At 42.9% G+C, this 27573-nt stretch overlaps 1 protein-coding gene across 1 annotated transcript; it reads left to right on the top strand.

Annotated features, from left to right (window-relative positions):
- LOC129112857 (EF-hand calcium-binding domain-containing protein 6-like) lies at nt 1-27573 on the top strand. Its single transcript, XM_054625096.1, is given in 28 exon segments — nt 1-135; nt 3036-3146; nt 3236-3372; nt 5044-5162; nt 6485-6609; nt 6999-7147; nt 7307-7402; nt 8530-8623; nt 10376-10639; nt 10994-11118; nt 11898-12020; nt 12506-12719; nt 13688-13802; nt 14579-14706; nt 15810-15954; nt 15957-16038; nt 16136-16199; nt 16284-16402; nt 16499-16669; nt 18739-18894; nt 19953-20163; nt 20244-20438; nt 21618-21836; nt 23313-23522; nt 25138-25321; nt 25457-25644; nt 26852-27001; nt 27451-27573. Coding segments are annotated over 28 exon segments (4152 nt in total).

Here is a 27573-nt window from a genome sequence, read left to right as displayed (position 1 = left end):
ATGGGGCTGGGCGGGCAGACGGACGGGCGAGGGCTGCTGAGACACTCCGAGAGCGGCACAGCGCCAGGCCTCCAACACCGCCAACCAGAACACAGCTGCCTAATGGAGCGCTGGCACTGCCGAAGGATGGGGGGAGTGGGGAGAGAGGGAGAGGGGGAAAGAGAAAAAAAAGGGAGGGGGGGATTTTAGATAAAAAAAATAGATTATCAAGGAATTTGTGGGCAAAGAAATGGCAGAGGGAGGCACGGACTGAGAGACAAAGGGGGAAGAAAGAAAGGGAAACAAAGTTTGCGAGGGGAATTGAGAAGAGGAGGAAACAAAGGCAGATAAAAGGAGAGGGGGTGGGTGTGTGTGTAGAGGGAGAGATGAGATGGAGATAGAGATGGAGATTGGATGATATCCCTCTGTCTCTGTTCATTAATACCGTATGATCTCCTCGCTCCTCCTTTGTGATTTTAACATTTCTAATTAGCACAGAATCCTCTGAGTTGGAGAAGGAGGGATGGGGGGGGGGGGTGGGGGTAGATCATATTTATATCTGTCTTTAATAAATTCACTTTCATTTGATCTTTTTTTAAAACGCACAGGCTGCTGTGGAGCTCCCCCCGACTCCAAGGCAGAATAAAAGGTGGTGTAAATTACGGGGGCTAATTGTTATGCTTGTAAGGAAGTTGAAGTTGTTAAGATTATCAAAGTTTTTACACCTCCCCTGCGATTCAAAAGACAACTAAAGACGTGAAATTTAGGAATTATACAACCAGTGTGGTGCATTGCAGGATAAAGAGGATAAAAAAAACTGTTCAGAGGTCAGCATCTTGTATAATTCTGCTCGACTTTACTCCATCTGCTCTATTTCTGGTCTTGGTAGAGACAATGTCAGTGTAACTCACACATGAGGGAGGCTTCCTCCACGCCTTTTTTTTTTTAAACTGAGACTTGGCTGCTCGTCTAATCAGAGTGCAATTAGACGGAGACTTCTCTGGGCGACAGAGGACTCTGATTACCCAAGAGTCACCGTGGGGTATATTTAGTATCGCTGCTCTTGTTCCTCCGCGGTTGGAGCTCGCCCCCGGAGCTATACGGGGCGGGCTGGTGCGTGGCGGGGACTTTTGGATTGAAGGGGACGGTACCAAACTTGGCTGGGGCAGCCTGATTGCAACATGGGCTCCAGCAATGTTAACCTGATCCAAACCCTCATCAACCAGAGAGGAGGCTGGTCCAAATGACACAAACTACACATGTATAGAATGTCTTTGTGCCCGATGCTCCTCAGTGCCCCTGATCCTGGACTGCTCCTTGTGTTAGTAAGGGTTTCTTTTATAGTAGTTTTGCCTCTTAGTAGGGCCAAAAATGCAGCCAGGTATCTCTAGGAGTTATGCACATCTTGGATGCTAGAAGATTGGAGAGAGAGTTTCCACTGTCAAAGACATTTTGTCAAATATTTAACCTGAACCAAAAAGATTGTGTGCAGCCCTATGACAAAGTTCCTCCTTAAAGGAATAGTTTGGATATTTAGAAGTGAGTTTCACAAGGTACTTCTTCATAGTCAGTGTATTACCTACAGTAAAAGTACTACCCGGAGCCTTCCTTAGCACTTATGGCACTCGTATAGTTGTTGCACTTACTGTATTCGTATCAGTTCGCTGCACTTATTGAATGTATTTGTTTACTGCAATCCTATTCGTAGTAGTTTGTAGCACTTATTATATTCGGATTAGTCTGTTGCAATTATTGTTTTCAGTAATTTGCTTCTGCACTATACTTTTGCTCTGGTTTATGCTTTGAGATGCTTGTTTAAGAAAGGAGATGCACTTGACTTCTGGTGACTAGTAGTTCTCTTGAATACCTATGTTGAATACACTTCCTGTAAGTCGCTTTGGATAAAAGTTCTGCTAAATGACTGTAATGTAATGTAATGTAATGTAATGTAAATGGAGTTTGGATGAAAAAAATGTATTGCTGAGGACGGGAGCAGCAGCGAAACATATTCTAGACACCTAAAAAAAATCAATATCAGTAAAACACTAACTAACTAACTGATCGAGGCAGCAGTAGACCAGCAACATCCGTGTTCTGCGTGGTAAAATTACTGTTTTGTCAAAGGTGTCTAGTGGCTTTGACAAAGCCAGTGTTGTAATCTTTTCTGGTGAGGTCAGTCCAGGAAGTTTGGTATTCTCATTCAGAACAGAAGTCAAGAGGAGGTGATGAGGAAGTATGGTTGGACGTACAAAGCACCAAAATCAGTATTTGATGTGTTCCAGGGAACGGTTCACCAAATTTGCAAAAAGCTAGCAGTGATTTTCAATATGAGATAATTTCCCTCTTCCTCATTTTGACAAGTTTTCAACATTTTCCCCCCTCTTCTAAAGGTCATTTTTAGGAGACAGGACCTGAGTTGAATTATGTTTTTTTGTATTTTACGTAAGGAATTGATTTATTTAAACAGATTCTGCTCTTAAAGGCTGTAAGTATGGCAAACTCTGAGTATAATAAAAAAGGCTTAAATATTAAATGACTGACAGCGTGGCTGTAAGTAAGGCCCCCCACCCTAAGAAGCTGATATACCCAGGTTTCATTTGTACTGGTTTTCATTGAATTTGTTGTGTCACATGATGATCTAACACAATAGTTTTTCAGCCTATGGCATTCTTTTTCAGCCTGTGGTCTTCAGCATAGATAAAGAATGGTGTCTATAGAAATAACACATTACATTACATTACATTACATAAAACACCTCACTAAATACGATTCTTTATGGATTTAATTGAAAGTTAAGATTCGTAAATGAAAACATCTTTTGGCCACTTTGGCCTAGTAATGAGTAGATATCATCCCTCAGATCCTGTGTAAGTACATCCCCCAATTTTCAGCCCTGAAACACAGGAGCACATCCATTTCAAGCTTCTGTTCTACACCATAAAACCTCTCCGTCTGTGCTTTACTGACCCACAATCCCCCTCTTTCTCCTCTCTCTATTTCATCCGTCTCCCACACATCTTTGCGTCTCTCCTCCTTGCTCTCTCCCATCTCATCAGTTGTCAGCACTTTGGGGGGAACAGACTCGGGCCTCCACAGATCAAGGCGAGCGTGTCGATAACCGTGTTCACAGAGATGAAAGCCCCGGCGAGGCGAGCAGAGCCTCACAGGTTCGCTCGGGTTCACGAGTTTACAGGCGCCCGCTGAGGTGTGGTGTTGCCGTTGCTGTCAATCACGTGTGTGTGTGAACCCCCCGCAGATCGGAGGCAACCTGAGGACCATGATCAGAGTGTTCAGCCTGTTTGACTGCAAGCGAGAAGGACACATCCAGCGGCGCGAGTTCCGTCGCATCCTGGACAGCTACTGCATCCAGCTGACAGACAAGGAGTTTCAGAGGTGGGGGGTTTGTGGTACATGCCTTACACAGTTTAACACGACAGATCTGAACAGATTCCCACGTTGAATCTTTGCAGTCGCATGCAAAGGCCCATACACACTGCACACGGGGACTGGTTGACTGCTTAGTGAGCTAGGACCAATATCCTGATAGTCAGCAGGAGGTGACATAGATTGTTGCAAGGATAAGGTATGAGGTATTTGTGTAGGCCAGCCAGGAAGTTAGCATAGCACTTGTTCCCAAGAAAAACATCTGATGGGATATTTTGGGTTATTGCAGAAATTAAGCTCTTTGGCAAACAAACTTTTAGGATACTTACATGTTCGACTGGGCAAGATAATCTTTACAAATGAATGCCACTTTTAGGATTTCTGAAGCACGAATGCATCTAATGCATGTATAAAGCTAACGTTTGGGTATAAACAAACTACACCATGACTTCTTGTCACCACCACCAAGCTAAAGATGTTCAGACTTTCAAAAAGATCATTTTCACTGAGATGAATGACTGTCTCCTACACGCACCTTTGTTAACGGGACGGTTTTAGCAATCTATCAGCACCTTAAATATAATTATATACCACAATAACACAAGATCAATTGCATTGATCAATTACTTTTTTTTTGTTTGATAGGCTACAACAATGTGTGAAGCATTGTGTTCAAAGATTAACTAGTCATATCTCCCAAGACTAGTTGTGGCACAACTTGCTACTAAGCTGAAAGGCTAATTGAATGATATGTTCTTTTTTTTTTGCCTCACAACCTCTCAACAATGTCCAGACTCTTGATCTCCCTGGCTCCAGGCTTTAAGCTAAGCATAAAGCTTTGTATTTACTGTACAAACATGAGAGTGGTATTGATTGATTTTCATCTTTTGTAACGCTCAGCAAGAAACAGAGTAAGTGTATAGAAAATGTCGAACTATATATGTATAATATTGACATTGGTTCAGAGCTTGATATGATAAAGACGGGAAAAAAGTATACAAAGTAACAGTCTAAGACTTTTAAGCTTTTGGCTTTGCTTTAAAATAACTTTACATAAATGTCCCTTCCACTAAACTGTTTTCATGTGAACAGACTCTCTCGTACACATATTGAATGACATCTGAGCTCCATGCTGAATACATACTGAATTAAAAAAGAGTGCAGGTATTTAAATTCAAATCATCTTCTTTTAACATGTGTGCACACTGTAATGTATTGCACATACACAGCACGGCCTCGACTATTCCCAGTATTCCCCTGTGGTGGGGAGTCGTTTGTCAGCTAGGACGACATCACTAGCACTAACTTTGTGGTCAGCCTTTGTCTCAGGATGAGAGGGAGCTAATTGACTTTTAAAACTTCGGGCCCTGCAGTCAAATCCACTCCAGAAACGCTCCTCAACTTTTTTTGACGTGGCTCTAGAGGATTGTGTGTGACAGGTTCATTTTCAATGGCTTTAATTGGTTTTAGCGCTCAGGACTCTCTCTCTCTCTATCACACACACACTCACACACACAATTGCTCTGTCTGTGTGTTAGAACAGATAAAGCCGAGCATAACATACGACCTCTTTTCTCATCTCGTCATTGACTTAGATGTTCTTGACGTTAAAGGTCACCTGTGGAACTGTATCATTTATTTAAACATGAACGTCCATCTTCTGCTTGCTCTTTTTTCTAGGCTCTGGAATCACTACACTCCTAATAACATGCCCACCATTTCCTACGAGCTGTTCCTGGACAAGCTAGGCTTTGGTGACAGGCATGTCTTCAAGATTGCTCCAGTCTGCACCAAGCTAGGTATGGATTCAGTGGATTAAGATGCAGAAATCGAGAATGTGATTGAGATGGATCAGCAGGCAAACCGGGTTGCTAAAAAATACTTTAATTAGTCTACTTACATGCTGGTTGCTCTGTGAGGCTGTACTTACCTAGGCAGCCCAGTTGAAGGAAAAAATCTGGCCTTTTTCAGTTTCTGGCACGTTTAATCTGGACTTTTTTTAATGTGGGCGATTGAGAACTCGAGCAGCGCACGTGGAGTAGCATATGGAGCATCAGTTATTCAGGTTAAGTGGTATAATAACGAGTATAAAGAGCAGGAAAGCACACTAAGGGCAGACAGCTCAAACAAACCAAGGACCTTCACCCAGGAGACCACTGATCATGTTCCGTGTAAAACCAAAAGTAAATGTTGACTTGACGCTTATTACAAAATGTTGTTACGCTTGTTATTTAAGAAGCTTAGCTGAGGGGGGTGCTTATGTATTTACCGTAGTTTCGTTGTTACGTTTCTTACGTTATGTTTTTTGTAACCTTAATCAAATAGCTCAGTTGCCTCAACTTAACCAATGGTTTCACAACATTAAACAAGTAAAATTGTGCGTTTCTGCAAGCATGATACAAGGCTGATATGAAACTTATTCATGAAACATTCAATGTACCCCGTTGAATAATACAATGTCAACATTGTGTCTGGCGACTGGGTTGACACGCACTGCTTAGTTATTGACTTATAAATAGCTACTTTGGGGTCTTTGGTAGAGTAAAAGCACAGGGATCGCTTCTTCAGAATAACTTGGTCTATTAAATAATGCCTATCATCCAAATATATATCAGTAAATAAATGTAACCCACAAATTAAATCTAATTTTTGAACAGATGATAACATGCTCACAATGACAATGCTGACGTTTCTTCAGCAAGTATTGGACAAATTCATATTTTGACTTTATGATGGCGCTAGATGAACGCTCAAAGGATCGCCAGTCACAATACAGCCCGAGGGGAACATGAATGTCTGAACATGGCAAGTTATCCAATAGTTGTTTACACAAAACTCTTAACCCAATGGTGGTGCAAGAGAAAAGTCATCTGATCATCAAAATCATTAGACCTCATCCTCTGGTCACTATAGATATTTGTACCAAATTTAACAGCAATCAATCCAATGGTTTTTTTCTGTCTGGAACAAGCTCTGGGCAACCACTAACATGTCTAAAAAAAATGACACATGATTAAAACTAAAGTCAAATCCAAAATCCAATTATTTCATGAAATTTAGCCTCAAACTGTCTTGGCGGTATTTGTAAAGCAAACACTAGTTCTACTGATTTTTTTTATAGAAGTGTCCAGCCGAGGGACAACTCCAGTCAAACAGAGAGCACAAAGACCACAATCTCTTTCCAGCCTGCGCGATGTCCCATCAGTCCTGCCACACAGGAAGCTGCAGACTCTTTTCCACAACAAGGTACAGTCTGAAAGACTTTGTGTATTTTATATTCCCCTGTTTGCGTGTCACCATCTGGCCTTCTCCCCTGCATTATCCTCTTTAAAGACGGAGGGCTAAATTGGCTCTAAGTGGCACGTCAGGATGCAAACGGCAGAGGGAACACTTCTAATTAAAATGTTTGCCCAGAAAAATCAGTTCCCGAGTTAGTGTGTTAATCACGGCTAATTTGCGGGAAAGGCGGCAGAGTCGGGGATGGCTCTTCTCTCTCGCATCCTCCAAGCCGCACTGGGATGTTCTCCATGGCAACCAGATATGATTCACTTCCTGTCTTTATTGAGGAGAGAAAACAAGGTCTGTCTCTAAAATATGAATGTTTGCACACCAGTGTGTTCTTCTCCACCTGTCAGATGTGCATGAACTCTACCCCGGTGTGGCAAGCGCTGCAGGCCTCTGACACCACCCGCTCTGGCCTGGTACAACAGGACGTCCTCAGGGCCATTCTCAGCAGCTTTATATTTCTCATGAACCCTCACACCTTTCAGAAGCTGACCAGCTGGTAGGAAAATACATTTTATTTATATATCTTTTTTCTTCTTCCCTCTCTTCCTCAACCCCCCTGCCCTTTACTCTTCAAAATTTGAAATCTAGCCATCGTCCATTCTGTGTAATACATTTTTCATGCATGTGTGTGTGTGTTTTTTGTGTGTGTTTGCAGTTACGGTGTGATAGCAACGGGGCCAGTGAGGTGGAAACACTTTCTGGGTCACTTCCTGAGACCGGGAGAGGGCGACACAAATCTTCACACCCACAGGTCTGTTTTTAAATAACGTCTTTGGCCCTTTTCTCACGTGGAACCTACACGTGGTGAGGTCATCGCATGTCGTTCACAGGTCTCCTATCTTAGTCTGCTGTGATACAGAACATATTGTATGCATTTTACAGCCATCTGCGGCTCCATATTTGTCTTTTTTTTCTTCTTGCTTTCTGTTGAAAGGAGAATTGCTCAAAGTAATGCTGCCTTTCTCTCTTTCTGTCAAACGTGCATAACCATATTATGCACGTTCTTGTTTAAATGATTTTCAATGATTCTTTCACAAAACGGGGCACTGACTAAATGACATGGCTGCAAATGGAATATGTATCATGTGACTCAGGTGGAAACGTGCGTGAGAGTTGGAAAGGAGTGCCAGTTCTGTCAGAGTTTTTTGTGTTGGAGTACAGAGAGAGTAGCTCAGTTCAAGTTCCTCAAGGTGACGCAAGATCTTACATTGAGAATTCTCAGTGAGATGCACAAAAGCAAAAGGACTTCATCAAGAGAAAACTAAGGGAAAGAGGTTTAGTTTCTCTGTATAGTTCTTGCTATTATGTTGACAGACACTTATAATGTCAACCTGAGCCTGTCAGCGGCAAAAACAAGCACTTTTAAAGGATGTACATTGATGATGAGAAGTTGCTCCGAGCAATTAAATTACAGCGTTCTCGCTCAATACTGGACCAATTTCAAAGAATGTCCCCATTAATCACTTAGACACAAAAACATGGGAAGTCAGGGAACAGGATAAATATAAAGAAAGTTGATGCCATTGACGCTGACTATAGTCCAATGCAGAATTGCCCTACAGTATATTAGCATGAACACTAAAGATATTAAGACAGCACATCATCTTATTTAAATAGTTTTATTATTGTTTGTTGATTTCTATTTTCAAACAAAGTCGAAGCTCTTTTATTCACATCTGTTCAGAAGAAAACCTGCATTTTTTAACTCTGCAGAGACCTGGCAGAGGATTTCTACAGGACCTTTTTATAGGTCTTGAGTTGGCAGATTTACAGATCCCTTTACACAGAGGTCTTTGGAATGTAAGTATAAATGTGGGTATATATCCGTTGTGATATATCGTCTTCTATCCTTTCCTTCCCACCTGTCTCCTCCCTCAGGGCCTTGGAGCATCCCACCCAAGAAGAAGAAGACAAGTTGGATCTCCAGGACCTTTACCCTCGACTGAAAGACATTTTCCACCTGCTGGACGAGGTAGGAGTCAGGACAAGGGAAGTAAATAGACCAAAAGATGTAGTGATAAGTTTCTGACACACTGAAATGCATATTCAAACCTCTCCCTTTAAAAAAAAACTGCAGTAAGAGACAAGACAGGAGTGATTTTGAATGCGATCAGACAGGACACAAGGGACTAATCTCAGCAGATTGCTAAGAGACAAAGGCACATGCTCAGGTGTGTGCTTTAAATATAAATGCCAGACAGCTTTACAGATGAGCCAATCATCATCCGCAGCTTTTTGATGGCCATAAACATGATTAGATGATTGCATATGGCCACCGGTTAGCCACTCAGTCACTAGCCATATGTTCGTCTGACAGCCGTCCCCTTCAACACGCCTCCGCATCCAGTTCTGCCTCTTTAATTCCAAATCAGTCTACTTCAGCTGGATGAAACTTTGGAGTCTGACTAAACTTTGGGGAGAGGGGGGGTTGAATTTTTCCCATTAATTCACCGTTATGTTTGATGTTGCTGCCGCCACTCACAAAAACAACAGTCGGCTTCCAAGTTTGCGGAAATGCGTGCGCGCGTGTGTGTGTGTGTGTGTGAAGCCTCTCCCAGATATGAATCACACATATCTGTCTGCCAAAATCTCCTCCTTTTAATGGCATGGGAGGGAAAAGAAAAAAATCCATCCATCAACTGTTTTAATAATCTATTCGGTGGGTGGGAGATCAAACAAGAGTGTCCTCACACCGCCAGCCAATAATGAGCATTTTCACTCAGGCAGGTTCGAAGCCAACTATGGTTTTTAGACTACCTCTGGGGAAGCGTTCAAGAGCTTGGAAGAATTGCTATGATTCACATTGTTGGTGTGTATGACTCCCGATGTAACATACACATCAGAGGGAGGCGCTGTTGTGCCATACCATCATAACACTGTATTATTACACAGCTTTGTTCTGATTGGTCAATTAATGCATTCTACAGTCTGTTATTTCTGTATAGCAGACTGCTGCTATGAGTAACAGACCGTTGATATGGACACAGTTCTGATCTCCTTACACAGCATCAGTTTTTTTAAGCTGAAGCAATAAAATAATACATCCATCCATCCATCCATTTCCTTCCTCCAGACGTCCTTCTCCCCAGCAACACTTTCCAGTGTTGCAGTTTTCAGTGACCTTTCAATCACAGTAGCCCCGCCCTAAAGCATACTCCACTTTATGGTCTATTTTATTATAAATGGGACATAACTTACTAAATGAACATCATGCTGTATTGAAGAAGACTTGAAACTAGAGATTGAAACCATAAACTCATGTTTACAATGTTTACTGAGGGAATAAATCAAGAGAGAAGTAGAGTCATTTCCTCATAGACTTCTATGCAACAAGAGGAGTCGCCCCTGATGGCCATTAGAGAGAATGCAGGTTTACGCCTGGGTCAAACATTTGGTCCACAGAGGGCCTTTACAGTCTGAGGTTCATTGACTGCAGTTCTCTTTTCCTGCTGGATGTATTAACTCTAACAAGTGATGAGCGGTTCCCGGGAATGCTGCCAGAGGCCCGCGTTCTTAAACGTACTCGTGTTCTGATAGGGCACGCATCCAAACAAACTATTACAGTCAAATGCAGTATTCTTGGAGGCTGATTGGGGAACCTGGGGGATGCCATCAGGTGGAGGCTATGTATGCAGGCTTTATTTTCTGCCAACGTTGTTCATTTGAAGCATACTGGGACCTTGACTTGACTTTTCTTCCTAAAATGGTTTGGATTTTTTTCCAGAAGGAGGCAGGTTGGATAACCAGAGCAGACCTGAGACATTCACTGGAGAGACTGGATGGGACCCGGCCCGGTACTCTACGGTCACAGATCACAGAGCTGCTTAATGCTCTGGACCCGGAACACACCGGGGTCATCCAGCTAGCCGGCCTGGAGAGACTCAACCTCAGTACCGGCTCCGCTACCACGTGCAACACGGCACCACCGCCCACCCCCGCCGACACTGCTGAGCACCTGGACGTCCCTGAGGAGGCTGAAGACGCTGCTGTATGTTTGTTTGACCATGTGCTGGCATGTGTGTTTGTGCACTTCAGTACCATGTAAGGCCATAAATATGTACTCAGTGCACTTTCATTTCCCCAGGAGGAGCAGAGAACACCAGATGAGAGGCAGACCACACGGTGTGCTGATAAACTGTCTCTGGCATCAGCTTCACGGAGGAGAGTGAGTGTGTTAACAACACACTGAGATCAAATATCACATGTATCACACACAGCATACACCACCAGATCAAACAGAAACAACACAAGGTTAATTATTTACACACTGTTCGACACTGTGTGTGTGTGTGTGTACTTCATTGAGATGGAGAATTTACCGCTGGACACCCTGAGTGAGCAGCTCAGTTCAGTGCTGACAGCTCTGGAGCAGGTTGACCCTCAGCGCACCGGATACGTCACACGGGAGGAACTGAAGAAGGTCTTGAGCTGCTATGGCACAACCACCTCAGACACACACTTCAACAAGTGAGACACACGCCCAGACATACACAGTGCAGTAATAATAATAATACTAAATAAGATAGTAACTGTAATTTGTATATTGAAATACAGCCCTGCTAGCTCAATTTTAAGGGAATAGTTTTGCAATTTTGAGCCACGTGCCATTTCGTGAATGGAAATTCAAAGTGACGATTGAATATGATGCACCTGACCTCGTTTAATTGATTATAGTAGATCCTTGCTTACACTGGACCTCCTGGCCTGTTAGTGCCTTAAGAAGCCAAACTCATTCAGCCAAATTTGTTTACAGTAAATGTCGTGATGTCTCAAAATCATTGTGGGGAAAATGAACACATAATTGCCATTAAGTTTGACTCATAAATAACTTTAAAAAAAACACCTTTGTGTGTTGTATTTATGAATATTTTGTACAGCTTTGAATTCTTTATGTCTGATCCTGAGTACAATTATACTCACTCTCTTTAGATGCTGAGATAGATGCTTATGCTATGGTTTTACTGGTTTATACAGGTCTCTGGTTATGATTTGGGCTGGTTTTCTAATGAATTGAGTGGTTTTTATTTAAATTGGGATTTGGCTGGAAAATGTCAATCTGATCCGGAAACATTGTGAGCTCTGTTAGCTGGTTGGTGCTGGTTTGCAAAACTGGACCCGTGCAGGACTCTGCTACAATATGATGCATTAGATATTTCATGCTCAGTGATAAACCCATGAATTTTTGCTCAGTTGAGGCTTGAGTTTTTCTCAGCTCACTCTCAAACTTTCTCTCTGTGTGTTTCCAGGCTCTGTGAGACCTCCAGCTCTAGACCTGGCAGTTCCTCTAAGTCGGTTCATTACACTGACTTTCTCAGGAACCTGGGAGTCCTGCTAACAGATGAAACACACAAAAGCTACCATAATGAGAGGTGAGCATGGAGAGAGACATAAAGACTTCACAGCTCAGACGTATGCTTTGGCTTTTCATTTGTATTTACAAAGATCTGACAGCACATGTCACTCCTCTGCCAGAAGCTGTTTGAGAAATATATCCATCATTAGATATGGCGTGTATTTCCACAAGCAATAAATTCCTTGTGCGTGCTATATTGATCTTGTCAGAAGAATGTGTGCATTGCATCCTGGTACATGTTGGCAACCACATTAACATCCACACTAGTTTCACATCTACATTAGAGGTGTCATATTTTCCCTTTAAGCATTGCCTTGAACATTTAAAGAGCCATTGCTGCCTGTTTTGGTTTCAGGTTGGATTACAGCATAATTTGCTCCTGTTTCACTTTGGACTTAACTACATCACTTGGACTTGTTCAAGACTGTTGACTTGTCCTTGCTACACCGACTTTAATTATAGTACCCTTCTGTACTTGGCTCCAAACAATCTGCCCTACAGGCCATGTGCTTCACCTCAGTCGACCCCACGGTCAGTCAGGGGACAGCGACCTCCCTCCGTCCTGCAGGTCAGTCCAGACACCTGCAACATCCTGGACATTGTCTTCCAGAGGATGAGATCAAGGTTAGAGCGACGCAACAGCAGCCTGACCGACCGCATCCGGGCCGTCACCCACGGCTCTGACGGGACGCTGTCGGCGACTGATGTACGGACGGTGAGTAGAGGAACAAGGACTTGGGCTAGACGTCTATTATAATTATGATATTCTATATTTCTGTCCTTTTAAAAAAATCCCAGAGACCAAACCCAACAATTGTATTAGTCCATATATCATTATATTATGACTTCCCTCCTGTCGCTCAGAGAAATTGAACCCATTGGCTCCTACTGAAGATGTACATTGCAGCAATTTTTTTGAGAAGAAAATTTTACTACAACTTCAACATTCCTCTCGGATAATCTAACATTGAACTAAATTGTAGATGACACAAAAGAGTAAATATATCAATATATATATATAAAACATAGACCTCTTTCATCCTTCAAATGAAGTATTTTTTTTGTAATTTGAATGTGCGTTATAAATAGTTTTACTATTATTAGTTAATAGTTTGACTATAGAAACATTTGTGAGCACTTCCTCTACCACTGCCAATACCTACATTCTAAGTTAGAGAAAGGGTGGAAAATAAAGCAAGACAGGGTTTAGCTGGGTTTCCCTAAATCACAAAAATCTGCCTCTGAAGAACAAACACAAGTAGTGGTTTCCCGCGGTCAGAAACATCAGTGAAATACTCTTAGTGCAGGTACTTTCCAAATATTAGCCGATTGCTTTGACATAACCACGGTGGTTATAAAGTAAAGCATGGATTTAAATAGCTGAGGTATTTAGCTGGTGGTAACCTTTTAGTGATATAAATTGGTATCAAGTCTGACAGCCGGGCAATGCAGTCTTACTCACTGCCACACCGGTGAAATACACTCTGGTTAGATTCTGTAGACGACCTGCTCGATTGCTCAGAGCCTTTTATAGCTGCATTTAAAATATTCCATAGAGCATCAGTGACAGATACAGGTCAAATTTTCTTGCGTATGTGGTTGTAATGACTCTTAAAAACTTAAAGCGACCTGGCATGAATCACAGTGACAACCGGTCCTGCTTTTCCCTCCTTTGTCCCTCAGATACTAGAGGACAGTTGGGTCATCTTGGACGACAAGAATTTCCACAGGTTCACTGAGCAGCTGGGCTTCGTTGACGGACGGATGGAGCGCTCTGCGTTCCTGGTGAAGTACGAGGGTGAGACAGGAGAACGGCACCCAGAACATGTTGACCAGCGGCGTCAGAAATCCCATCAGTTCTGCATGGCGGGGTTTTCAATGCTTAAATAGAGATTTTTGAAAATCCCTTCCTACTCCCCACCAGGCTCCAGGCTCCCGTCCCCCTCCACTCCATCTTGCCTTCGCATCCCGACTCCTACCCCACCCACTGTGATCAGACATAAGCCCCCTGCTTCCTGTAAAATGATGTCTTTCTTAGCACATGAGCCGTTGGAGAAATCATCCCGGATTATAAATAGAGTAAGAGTGAGCCTCCTCGTCTCTCATTAACGGAGCGGAGGAGCACACAGATTCAGAATCATACTCATTTCTGCTTGTTTGGGCTAATTATATGCTTTGGAAGCAGAAAACAGAGCAGCAGGGCATCGCTCTAATTTGTATCCACTAAACAGAAAAAAAGACAGTAGAAAGAATGAAAGAAAAGAATCATCAAACAAAGCCAGGACGTAAAGTTAGTCATGTTTGCAAGGCATGAAAATCAAGTTTCCTAGATGTGGAATACAAGTGTGCTTGTAATACAAAGTAAATGAGGTCAGGCAGTTTAAATGCCCAGTGTGCTTGAAGACATGAAGAGCATTCTGCGGAGTGCGGAAAATACACAAACTAATTCACAAAATGGAGCAAACATTTGTTGGGTGTAATTCCCCCACAAAGACGGTGAATTTAGGTATGAACCTGATTAAAAATCTAAACTTGTGTGATTTAACATCTGTTTCCCCCCCACTGTGTCTGTAGAGGCCACAGCCAGAGCCAGGCGGCAGCGCTCTGAGGGTCATGCTGATGAGGATGAGGATGAACCCCTGCTGACTTCTGCTGAGCAATGCCTGGCTGTCATGAAGACCAGGATCAAGATCAGCCACGGGGTAAGAAAGATGCTCAGCAATGCATTCACCTGCGTTTTTTAATTAAAATGGAAGGATGTGTTAAATAGAATGATGTGAATAGCCTTCTTTTTCTTTAAAAATCATATTCCCTAAAATTCTAATACCATCAAAAGCCATTTTGGCACTATTTATGCCTGGCATTTTCTTTGGCATTTTCTGCTTTTATAAGAGACATGACAGGAAATGATAGATAAATTAAGAATAAAGGTATTAAACAGAATATGTACCAATATGAGTGGACTTGACCATGGAGCTGTGTGGAAAGGCAATAACTCCACACATAAACTTCTTTCACAAAGTGGATCAAATATTTACATATTCACACAATTTCAAAGCAAAATGATAAATATCTTAAAATGAATTGGGACTCATAGACTTCCTCTTCCGCCTCCTTCAAAAACATACGGCCTACCAGAAAGGCAGAGAGTGGTTGTTCATGTAGAAACTGAACAACAAAGGTCAAGGTCCACTTGTTGTTACAAGCAGTAAACACAGGTGTCACCAAATCGACCAGGACGAAATATTTTAAAGTTACGTAAGAAATGTACTTGTTTTAACCTAAACCATAATCTTTTCTATTCATTTTTTATTGGATTCACAATGTTAACCACAGGCTTAAAATGATCACCTGACGTTTGTCTGTGAGTTAAGAATAAGAATGTTGTAAATGACATGCAAAATATCCTTAAAAATGATCCATGTGTTACCAGTTGGCCCTAATGATCCCCTGCAGACCAGGGGTCATCACAGTCCCCATTTTGTTTATGCCACGAAAGCACACAGTCAGTCTGGGACGAAGTTTTTGCTAACATTGGGGCTAATCCCCTCCACTTTAATCTGCAGGTTGAAAGCCAGACACAAGAATGTGGCTTGTGTCTTGAGATGTTTTTTTTCCACTGATAAATAGCCCAAACTAAACTCACAATGAACTGCTACTTCAAAAGCTACTTTCTTGGAATGTGTAAACTCTGAGCAGGAAATTCATTTTTACGCTCTACCAGCTTGTGGTTATAACACAATCACGACAGTACACGGAACTCTTCAATCAGTCTCCCTTCTGATAACTCAATCCCTCCCATCAGGACAACCTGACAGCATTCCGATTGATGGACAGGAAACGTAAAGGCGTGGTCGACTGCCATGATTTTAAAGCGCTATACAGCAGCCTGGGATTTTTCTGCAGTGAGGCAGAGTACCAGCGGCTGCTGGATCGGATCGGCCTGCATCCCGGGGCAACCTCAACTACGCGGAATTTGTTGAAGTTGTAGAAAATAACGGCAAACGCAAACAAGGGACACAAACAGCATGTGTGTGAGTCTGACATGGTCATTATTATTGATGCTTGGCCATTTTGAGGAAAGTTGTCTCTGGTGTGCTGCTATGTTTGTTTTTCTGTCTCTCCTTATAGACAAGAGCAGCTCCATGAACTCCTGGCCTGTGAAGCCCGCTATAAATGGCCAGAGATGTCTAAGGTCAGCAAAACTTACAGGAAGCACACTTAAAATGATTCTTTGCATGATGCAAAGATCTGTACCTATTCCTCTCTTTCCCTTCAGGTGCTGTGCCAGTTTGACGCAGACGGCCAGGCTTGGATCCATAAAAAGAGCTTGAGGGGACTCCTCTTCATCTATGCTCTTCCCATGAGATCTGACCAATTTGACCAGCTTTGGTCCAGGTAAAAGATACCCAGCTCAGGATTGGCTATTGCTACATTATGCAGGGAAGCACTCCTGTCTGTGCAAGCCACAATTTTCAACTCCATTTTTGACAGGTATGACCCAAATGGGCGGGGCCATGTTGCAGTCTGTGACTTCCTGGAAAAGCTGGGGTTTCACCATGAAGGGGAACCCATAGCTCAAAGCCAGAAGCTGAACCAAGCTGTAGTCCAGCAGAATGCAGATGGACCGGTGTCCTCTGACGCTGCATCACTGGAGTGTATTGAGTAAGCATAGAGGGGCATACTACTGCTGCATTTGTTTTGTTCAGGGTACAAAAAAAGATCAATTGCAGGTATCTTTTGACTGGTGAAATTACCTGGTAACTGGGTTATTTCGGTAGATACCCCGAAGGCATAAAGTACCGATGTCCAGCCCTAGTCCCCTGGCAGGAAAAGCAGGTTTACATCTGGGCTAGTACTGTAGCCCAGAAGTACTTCTCCTTAGCCACATCTTCTAGAAGCTTTCCCAAGCCAGATGGGATATGCGTTCTCTCCATTGTGCTCTGGGTCCGCCCCTCAGAGCTCTTTCCACAGTCGCATGTGCAAATAATACATGTAAGGGTCCTAATCAGATACCAAACCACCTCTACAGACTCTTTATGAAACAGGGGGAAGGCAGTTTTACCTAGAGCTTCTTCTGGATGTCTGAGGCTAAATACGCTGTAACTTCCATTTCACTGGGACTTAAAGACCCAGCTGGTACCGGCAAACTCTGAGACGTGAGCTTTTTTTTTTTATGTAACCCAATGTATTTTGTGTTGACTAGTCTGGTTCAGGTCAGATAGCAGAACCCTAACGGCTTTACTACACTTTGATGTTGAACAATAATTAAAGCTCATAAGCTAGCTAGTTAGCCGGCTAGGAAGGTAGCACGGGCGGCTGTGGAGCAGTGGAGAGCAGGGTTGTTCTCCATTCAGAGGATCGGCGGTACGATGTGTCCTTGAGCAAGACACTTAACCCCAAGTTGCTCCCGAAGGCTTTGCCATCGGTGTGGACTGGATGTTGTATGAATGTTAGTTAGAGTCTGATGGTGGCACCTTGCATGGTAGCCTGTCATCCGTGTGTGAATGGGTGAATGATATGTAATGATATGTAATATAAGCTTTGAGCTACTGATTGTAAGTCGCTTTGGATAAAAGCATCTGCTAAATGACTGTAATGTAATGTAATGTAATGGCTGATTTTGATAGCAGGTGTTGAGCTTGCTTGTTTATGAGGCTTGGATGCTGAAGGTGAGAGGGAGGTGAAAGTGATCACACACTGGTTCAGGGACTTCATGCAAGTGTTTCACTCGAGATAAACAGTAACTGAGTTTAACACTTAACAAACAATGGAGTGGGCCGATCAGCAGAGAAAGCACTGCGTGGATGTGTCATGTATGCTATGGATGTGTTGAAGGTGCAATACCAAGAGCAAGTAATGCAGGGTGTACTTCAGCTGTAGGAAGGGAGAGACAGAGTGAACACATGGGCCAGGTTTTCTAGTCTGGAGGCCAAGTTTAGCCTAATCCGCTGATGACCCTCCACTTTCAGACAATTGACTGCTCATTAGCCAGGTCTGCCTCCAAGACAGTGGTAGGGGCTGCACAATGTTTACAACCTCACTACCCTGAAAAGTAAAAATAAGAGACAAAAAGTTAAAAAGGTGGCAGGAATAAAAACTGACTTTGGATTATTTATTTTTTTAAAAAATGGAAAAGGCAACCCTACAAAATAAACTCTCTCCCTCTCTCTCTCTCTATATATATATATATATATATATTATATATATATATATATATATATACATTTTATTACATTTGCTTTATTTTAGTGTATCATCAAACCCCTCCTTACCCCAGCGGGTTTGATAAACAAACATTCAAGCATAGGCGTAGAAACATTTTGCACACGCTGTGATTATTATTAAGCCCTTATAAAAATATTTTTCTTGATCAATTTAGTGAATGCCATGCAGCAGGGCTTATTCAATTTCACTGATTTTAAAGTTTAGTTGTACAAAAGGTTTTGCTATTGGTTAGCATTGGAAAAGAAAGTTTTGATTTCTAAGAGCAGAAAACATTTTTCTTCAGATGTCTAACAATTGCTCGACTTGTGGAGAGGCCTTTTCAGAATCTGTATTCCAGTTTCCGAATTTTACTAATATTTTCTCACAAAAAAATCTGATAATGGGAGTAAAAGTTGAAGCAAAAAATATTTTTAATTACAGTGCACGATCCGTTCCTTTCAGAAATACTTGAAAGCACGCAGCACAAGTTTCTTGTTTGTATCAGCAGCTCCTTGTTCTATCCATAGACAGATTTTGCAGGAGAACTTTGAGGGGTTGAGCGAGACCCTGACTCACCTGGAAACGAGCAGAGATGGCACAGTGACAGTGGACGAGCTGCTGAGCCTGTTACAAACCCACGGCTGCTCCATCCGGAGAGAGCAGCTTGTAAATCACCTGCACAGGTAAACTCCATCTTTTACTTTTCTGTAGAGACACGATTAAAGCCAGACATGAAAAAAGGAAATACAGTAGCACCACTCAGATATTTGATATCATCATTAAATCTTTATCATGCTCACCATCTTAGTTAAAGTAACGCCAAGGAACTTCTTTTTTGTCTAGATTTTGGCTGCCCCTGTGGACAAGGGCAGTCGTGATTCCAATGAGCACCACTTCCTGGTGTCGTAAAGATCTACCTGTCTCCCTTTAGAAAACCACATTTTACTGCAGCAGGGTCTGACAGTCTTCCCCTCTCAGTCCTAGTTCTGGTTCTGCTGTGCCTCCCTTTTTCTCCAGCTGGCCAGGAAGTGGGCAGTGAGCCCCAGGTCCTGCAGCTTCTCTTTGTCAGCCCGCTGCTGGCACATACACGGAAATCCTGCCAAAATCATTGTACAGGTCATCCTTGACCTTGTGAAAGATCCACCTGACCACCACCTTGTCATGGCCGGTCCTATCTGGATCAGCGAACTATCAAGGTGGTAGGAACAGCTGCTGGGGCACCAAGCTCCCCACTTCCGGCTGGGCTCTGACTACAGGTGGAAGGCGGCAGTGAAGCCAGATCTGGGTCCATCCACGGCTGGCTGGTCACTCCAGGCATTAAGTTGTTTCATGAGTTAAAAGTTCCTTGTAGTAACTTTAAGCATGTTAGTATTCTGTATCATTAAACAGCTAAGTCTGATGGGAAGGCCATTGTGTATTTGGTCATAAACCAAAGTCATGGACAAATTTTGACTTGAAAAGTCAGGGGATCATCTTTTATTACAGTTCATTCTGTTAGGACTATCAAAAATATTTACCAAAATCTTGGCAAGCCACCCAAGAGCTCAAAATATCACTCCAAACAAGACTCGCCAACCTCAAGGTGGTGCTGGAATGAATGTGAAAGGGTCTCTTCAGGATTTCCACTGGGATGCATCACTGTTCGTACGAAATTGTGGCTAAAAACTGCACCTGGTAGTTGAAATCATTCAGTGTGAAACTAACGTGTTTGTGTCACACTTCCTCCCTCCTCTCCCTTTAGGCTCAAGGTGACCATGGATAAAAACTGCAAGAGCCTAGCTTACATGGATTTCCTGTCTGCGTTTGACCATAAAGCAGAGAAGACGTGTGAGTGTCCTCCTGCTTCTCCTGATGCTGTGTGCCAGATAGAGTCCTTGGACAGCCTCAGTCCAGGTGTGGCTCTGGCCAGGCTGCGAGAAATAGTCACTGCCTCAGCACCTCATCTGTATAAGGTAAAGTTCTTACACGCTTCATTTTTCTTCGTTGTCATTTTCTCCGCTGATCACTTTAAACGTGGCTGTCCGTCCTCCAGGCGTTCACCGCCTTTGACCGGAGCGGGATGGGGATGGTCAAAGCTCTGGAGTTCCGTCAGGTGCTGGATAACTTTTGTGCCCGCCTGTCAGACAAACAGTACAGATACATGCTGACCAAACTGCGGCTGGACCGCGAGAACGGCACTGTTAACTGGAAGGACTTCCTCAACAAGTTTCAATCACAGAGCCCACTGGTAAGAAACACTGTTTCCAAAGATGCAAAGGGACACTTCAACATTTCCAATGATGCAAAACATGGTAAACATGGACTACGTTATGCCTGCTTAGCATGTTAGCATTGTCATTGTGACCATGTTAGCATGTTGACTAACACTAGAGTGTTGCTGTGCCCAAGTACAGTCTCAAAAAGTCACTACCATGGGTGTAGACTCTGGTGTTCACATCAAACACGAAGAAAATGTTTGCCATGCGTTACCACCATTATTCAGGCCTTCCCTCCAAGTGGATACCAACAGACAGTTTAGAGTATCTTTAATACCAACGTTTCTTTTTCGTCATTGCTACCATACTATTGTTACTATGTGTCTGCTGTGAAATTCCCAGATACGTCTTAAAACCAAATGTATCGTGTCTGCGTTCACAACATCATCTGGAGGCGTTTCACTATGCTGCATCCACAGTGTCTAGCAAGTCACATGTTGAAATAATCTGCTTTACTGCAATGGTATGAACCAAAAATAAGCAGAGTCTGCTGTGATTTAGTTGCAAGAAAATGGATAAAAAAGGATGCCAAAATAACTACATAATGTGACCGCTTTGTCAAAAGTCTTCATTCAGGCTTTGTCAGGTCCGTCTGCAAGACGACTAGCACACAACTTTTAAAATGCTTGTTTTTTTATTGAAGTTTAGATCGATCTGTGCTGTGCTATGCTAACATTGTAGCTGATCCATCAACACTCTATTTTAAATAGGCCTCAATACGGCAGCAACATTCTTTTTTAGTTAGTTTTGTGGGGTCTCTGTACAAATATGAGTTGCTATTAAAGAGCTCTGGGTGCCCACATTACCTTATGTGCCTACAATAATTTTCCTCCATTTCTAATTCCAGAACAGTGACCAAAAGAGAATGTCAACGCTGAAAGGCTTATGGGACACAGCGGATTACCCAAATTTATCTTATTTGTGGGATTAACAGCATGTTATTCACAGCATGTATTTCATGTCGCCTGGCACAAATTTGCGTCTATTCAAGTCTTTGCATCGACTGTAAAAGCGCAGCACAAAAAGTTGGCTTCACATTTACGGTGAAAACAACATTAGCCTTGATATGCTAAGCTAGGCTAACCTTGACTCAGAAAGCAAGAAAAAGAATCAAATGTAATAGCCCCAGAATGTTGAACTATTCTTGTCAGACTTCGGAGAGGGGCCGGAGTAAAACCGGATCCCCTATCCAGAGGAGGACCTCTGAAGTCACAGATCTTCTGCAGCCGATCCAGGAAGTCGTCTCAGGTCACCTGTATGAAATCACCAGAGAGCTGATGGATCTGGACCCCTCCAACAGCACCACCATCTCTAAAGAGCAGTTCAGACAGCTTTGTGATCACCGCTGTCTGAATCTCACAAATGATCAGGTAAAGCCAGATTAAAAATGTTTTTCTTATATTCCAGTGCATTCAAATTCAAAGAGGAGAGATTCAAGAGAACAAGCACATTTCCAACAACTCTCTCTGTGCTTTCAAGCTGAAACAACACACGCTGGCTTCGGTCCATGGTTACAAATGAGAAGAGGAGTCTGAATTTCAGTGCATTTGCCAGTTCCATTCTTTTTAGTCTGATATGTTTTCATTAATTATTCTAATCAAAATCTAATTTATCTTTGCTGATAATTATTGACTGTGTGAGAAAGTTAGTCATCTGTAAAGCCAATTTACTGTGCTGTGTGTTACTCTTTGGGGTTCCAGTCCCCTCCAGTGCCAATGATTATTATCTCCGCCAGGCATAGGCCTGTGGGGAGATCATGCGTTGGGTGGTGTGTGTGTGTGTGCGGTTCTGTCTGTCCACGGCTAATCCCATTTACAACAGGAAACGTCAGCCTGATATTTTTTGTGCTCATTTACGACTGCATGCTTAACCCCCATTGCAAAGAAAGCTTTTTTTCTTTGCAATGGGGTTTCCACGTATTTACACTTTGCTACAAATGACAGCAGAGTGTCCAGTCTGTGTTGAGCAATTCACGTTTTGGGTTTCTGGTGACATTTCCCCCAAGGTTCAACTTGGGGGAAATGCTGCGCTTGTCACTGCCCCTTTACCAAGCCGTCCAATCACACAGGAGGATAGGCGGGACAAATACCACAAAGACCAACCAACACATCCTACATGCAGGCTAATCGCTGAACAACAACAACAATGGCGGAGAAATGGATGCCCACATTTAGAGCACTCAACCTTGTGACTACATTTTTACTTTTGCAGACATTACGTATCATTGCAACCAGACGCAACTTAAGTGTTTACGTTGAAAAAATATCGCTATGCCTCCTTCAGCTTCTTTGTCATTTAGAAAGCAATAATATACCTTGTAACCTACCAACAAATCTTTATATAACACTTAAATCAGGATAAATGAAGTAAAAAAAAAAATAATGCCATAAATACCGCTAATCCTACTATTGAGCCAATCATCACTTCATGGGAAATTCCATCACTGCGACAGCCTTACTCCTCACTACTCTTAACCGGCTGCAAGTGATCAACTACTGCTTCAGCAGTAAAAGACATTTCCAGCAATCGGCCAAGCTAAAAACAAGCCTTGCCGAGTCTGTTGCAGGTCACTTTATGGTCTTCGTCGGGGCTCAAAAACTGACATCTGCAGAATAATTCTAATATGTTATGATTTAATAAAGTAAGGCATGATACAAGATGGATAAATCCCTCTTTATTTAGTTATCTTCTCCTTGACTGTATGGGAGCCTGGATGGACAATTCAGTGAGCTTTAACTCTTCTTTGTTTGGGAAGAGGAGAGAGGGATACACACCTGGTGGCGATCTGCTCCTCTCTACTGAGTGACTTTTCTAGTTCTGTGTGTGTGTCTTCTTTTGCTTCTCAGTTTGAGTGTGTGTGGAGTCAGATGCCTGTGAATGAGCAGGAGAACCTGCAGTGGAGAGAGTTTCTGAAGCGCTTTGGTGCACTGGGCCGGTCGGCAGCAGGGGATCACACCGACAACGTCCCATCGCTTTCCTCTGAGTCCAGAGCAACAGCCTCAGCAGCAAAACTGAGTTGCCCAGAGACTGCAGGTGCCACTCTCCAACGCATTAAGGTACAGCACATGACGAGATGGAGCTTTGTCATCCATCAAACCTACTGTCTCTTGTAAAATAATAAAAAATAACATCACTTAAGCTCAGTTATAAATGTCAGTCTGAGATTTCTTTGATTTTTTTTTTTTTTTACTGAATGCTGCAGTGTGATCTGTGATGCATGAAAACACCAGCTGCTCTGCAAAGCTCAGTATGTTTCTACGAGAAGTCTGGAAAATACAGAACGACTGTATATTCTGAGTGCACGGACGGACATTTTGAGCACAGAAATAGATTTATATCCATATATTTATATGTAGACAAACCCTTGGACACTTATCACAGGATCTCTCCCTCTCATCTCGGCTCCGTGCACTAGTCACTGTTACAGTGTGCCACACTTCAGTCGGTTAAAAAAAACACACAGAGCAAGAAATGTAAGAGTTGGAAAATGAGTAAAACTCAATAAGAGAGGTTATTATTGTGCACTTATGTGGATAATAGCAAACACAGAAATAAATGTATTTGGCAGAAAATGTATTTTTTGCTTGCAATTTCCATACAAAATACTAGTAAATGTTTTTCCTGTGTTCAGAATGTCCCACTGCGTGCTCAGAATCGAGAATAATGCAGGAGCAGAAAATGCAATAAAAAAATCAGCTGTTTGGGGAGAATAAACAGACTGCAGGACACACCAGCTGTCAAATAATGCAAATAACATGAGGTGGGAATTTGCTTTGAATGTACAAAGGGAGGCGATTTCTGTTTACTGTTGCCATCATATTCCTTCAGAAACTTTGTTTGGAGGAGAGTTTATATTTTGCAGATATATGACGGAAAGGCTAGATTTTTAACATATATTAATAATTGTAATAATTATTGTAATTTAAACTATTATTATTATTATTGTTATTATTATTATATATTCTTTAAAACATAATAATAAAAAAGGAAGGAAAAAATACATATATGTATATAGAGAAATATATATAGATATATCTCAACAATAATAATTCATATCCATATACACACACCATACCTAAGTATTTCTTTGGTTATAGAAACAAAAATAAAAGAATCAACCACCTGTTTACATCTCGACAATTGACCTTTGTCGACTTCCAATGATATTTTTGATAACTCTACGCATAGCGGTCCGTCTGTGACACGGAATGTCCAAGCCAGAAACAAACTGAAGCAAACAGAACCATGTGTGTGTCCTCTTTGGACTCCTTTTGTCCAGTAAGGTGTAGGAAGGGTTGGTGATTAGTAAAAAACAGTGTTCAGTCTTACCAGACATCAAGCTGCACAGCATTACGTTACATATGTAAATGATGTATCTTTTTGATTTACAAACCAGAGTTTCCATCTTTGTAGGTGATTCCTAAACTCATCTTGTGTCAAGTATGTTCTTGAATCACTCGGAAGTGAATCAATCTAATTTTCTTAGACCTGTTTCTTAATGAGGAAAGTGTTTTTTCAAACATGCCTGAGTGGAATTATGCAATAATCCCATTAACGCCTCATGGGCAGACAGTTTAGAATCAGCCTGCTTTGTGCAAAAGGCTCTTAAAAAAACTTAGGATGAGACTTTTTGTCGTTGTGCAGTCTTCCTCCAATTCATTCCTCTCCCAGTCTGCCCCCCAGCATTCCTCCAGGCCTGCTGCCTCAGCGGGGAGGCCGGGAACAGGAAGCCCGCCGGGCAGCACGGAGAGGAGGCTGCGTGGGGCCATTCAGAGCTGCTGGAAGGAGATCCAGAGGAACTGCACTGAGGAAGATCCTCAGCAAGAGGGACACATCAGCACCACCTCCTTCCTGGGTGAGCAGCAAACCGCAGACACTGTATATATATATATATATATATATATATATATATATATATATATATATATACACATGACACTGAGCTATCTCTGCTACCTGTCACCTGCTAACGACTGACCGTGCCTTGCAGAGATCCTCCACTCTCTCGGCGTCAGAATGACTCAGCAGCAGTTCGAGCATCTGGCTGTGAAGTTTGACATCGTCAGTAATGGCCGTGTGTCATATCACAACTTTCTTCGTCACTTCCTGCTGAACCTGAAACCAGCAGAGACCAAGACGTCGTATGGGCGACGTAAACTCCCTCTTCCTATGGCACCGGTGAAAAAACATTTGTTATTCTGCTATTCTACAGTATGTCTGTTCCCAAAAGTTGATCTTATTTATTGCTCTTAAGTACCAGTGAGCTGCCCGTTAGGGGACGCAGAGACCAGAAGCCCCGCCCACCCGCTGCTGCACGGAGCGTCATCACTTGTTTATTTAAGTTTATTAATATTCACTGTGTCACATGTCAAAATTGCACCAAATTTGAAAACATCAATACACCCGGCTAGTGTTAAGTAGATCGGATGAACATTTTTCTCGAGATTTTTATAGAAGCAGGCTGACATTAGAACGCGGTATCAAACTAAATATTAACACTAAATGTGACACAGATTACTTATTTATTTGTTTTGTCCTCCACTTTGTTTACATTGCTGAATACTGAGAAATCAAACAACTTCCATATGTATGTCAGCTTTTGAAAATCTACTTTCCCCTCATGCATTCAGTCATCACAGTTGGAGTTAATGATGGAATTGGACACGGGGTTTGTTCTTTCAGCTACACGTATCCACGCTGAGCAGCACATTAGCACATTTCCAAATAACTCTGTGGTCCCTCTCGTTTCCTGCGTTTAACGTCTGATCCATTGTAGTTGTATTGGCTGCAGGTCTACGCTGGGTTACAGTGAAGTGGGTGGGTGGCTCTGGAATGCTTTGGGGGGGGTGATGGGCGACGGCGGGGTTGCCAGATTGTGTATACTCAGCGGGGACCTCCCACCCCCAGGCTCTCGACTCTCGCCTCCTATGACAAGTTTTAGTGCGTCGCGGTGCCTTTTTCTTTTTTGGCGTTGGGAGATGTGTATGTAGGCTTTGAACAATGACACACGGGTGGGCATCATCTAAAAGGACTCCCGCTGAGCCACTAAGCCGAGCCCCGAGCCTCAGTGGAGCGTGTGGGTGAGGGCCTAATCTGGCAACCCATGAGGTGCAACCTTCCAAACCAACTTTGGAATCACAAACCTGCATTGTCTCGACCAGAAACCGACCATCTGTGTAAAATTGCAGAGACCCCCTGCATCTTCTCTGAATCGATGGCGTGTCTGCGCGCAGGTTTACAGACAAAAAACACTTTGTTCTCCGCTTGTGAAAAGCAGAATGGTACCGATCATGTGGGTGCTCTCACCTTTATGTGTTGTTTTCTTTCTCGTTTGTTCCTGTCCTTCTGTCCGGGGGGTCCATCGCCGATCCTCTGTGGGTTTCAGACGAGCCTGGGGGTTCTGAGCGAAGACTGCGTGGAGGTCATGCTGAGGATCCGCGACGCGGTCCACTTATCCTGGACCTCCATCAGACGCCACTTCCTGACGTTTGACCCCGCTCGCTCAGGAAGCATCTCCGCGCAGGACTTCAGGAAGGTAGGGGTCCTGCCAAACACCCTGATTAACTGGTTCTTTATGAATAACTGATGCAGCTCTGCTTCTGCTTCTATCAAAATGTCTGAAGGAGAGCAACTGAAAATCAAATCAAACTTGCAAGCTTGCAAAGCCACACACACACACACACACACACACACACCTGTTCCATTGACAGCCAATCAGTAATTTTAATTGTTCAATTAAGCTGAAGGTTGCAACAAGACCACGCTGACGTTGAGGCCCAGGAGAACAGCAGCTGACACTCCTGTTTTATTGTCCCTGCCATTCACCTGCTGTACATCCACCGACGACAAGCAGCTAATCGATGGAAACAATTATCAAGCTTGTTAGCAATGACATCTCCTAAACCCCCCACCGACCTAACACACCAGGACAAACACAAATGTGCACACATACGCACTCTAACTTCTGCCGTTGTCTCCCTTCAGGTGCTGCGGCACTTCAGCGTAAAACTGTCGGAGGAGGAGTTCTTCCACCTCAGCTCTTACCTCGATGCCGGCAGCACAGGGAGGATCTGCTACGACAACTTCCTGTGGGCCTTCATTCACTGA

This window comes from Anoplopoma fimbria, chromosome 23 (assembly GCF_027596085.1).
Source record: "Anoplopoma fimbria isolate UVic2021 breed Golden Eagle Sablefish chromosome 23, Afim_UVic_2022, whole genome shotgun sequence".
In the NCBI taxonomy this organism is placed as follows: domain Eukaryota; kingdom Metazoa; phylum Chordata; class Actinopteri; order Perciformes; family Anoplopomatidae; genus Anoplopoma; species Anoplopoma fimbria.
This window is presented reverse-complemented; position numbering and strand designations above follow the sequence as displayed.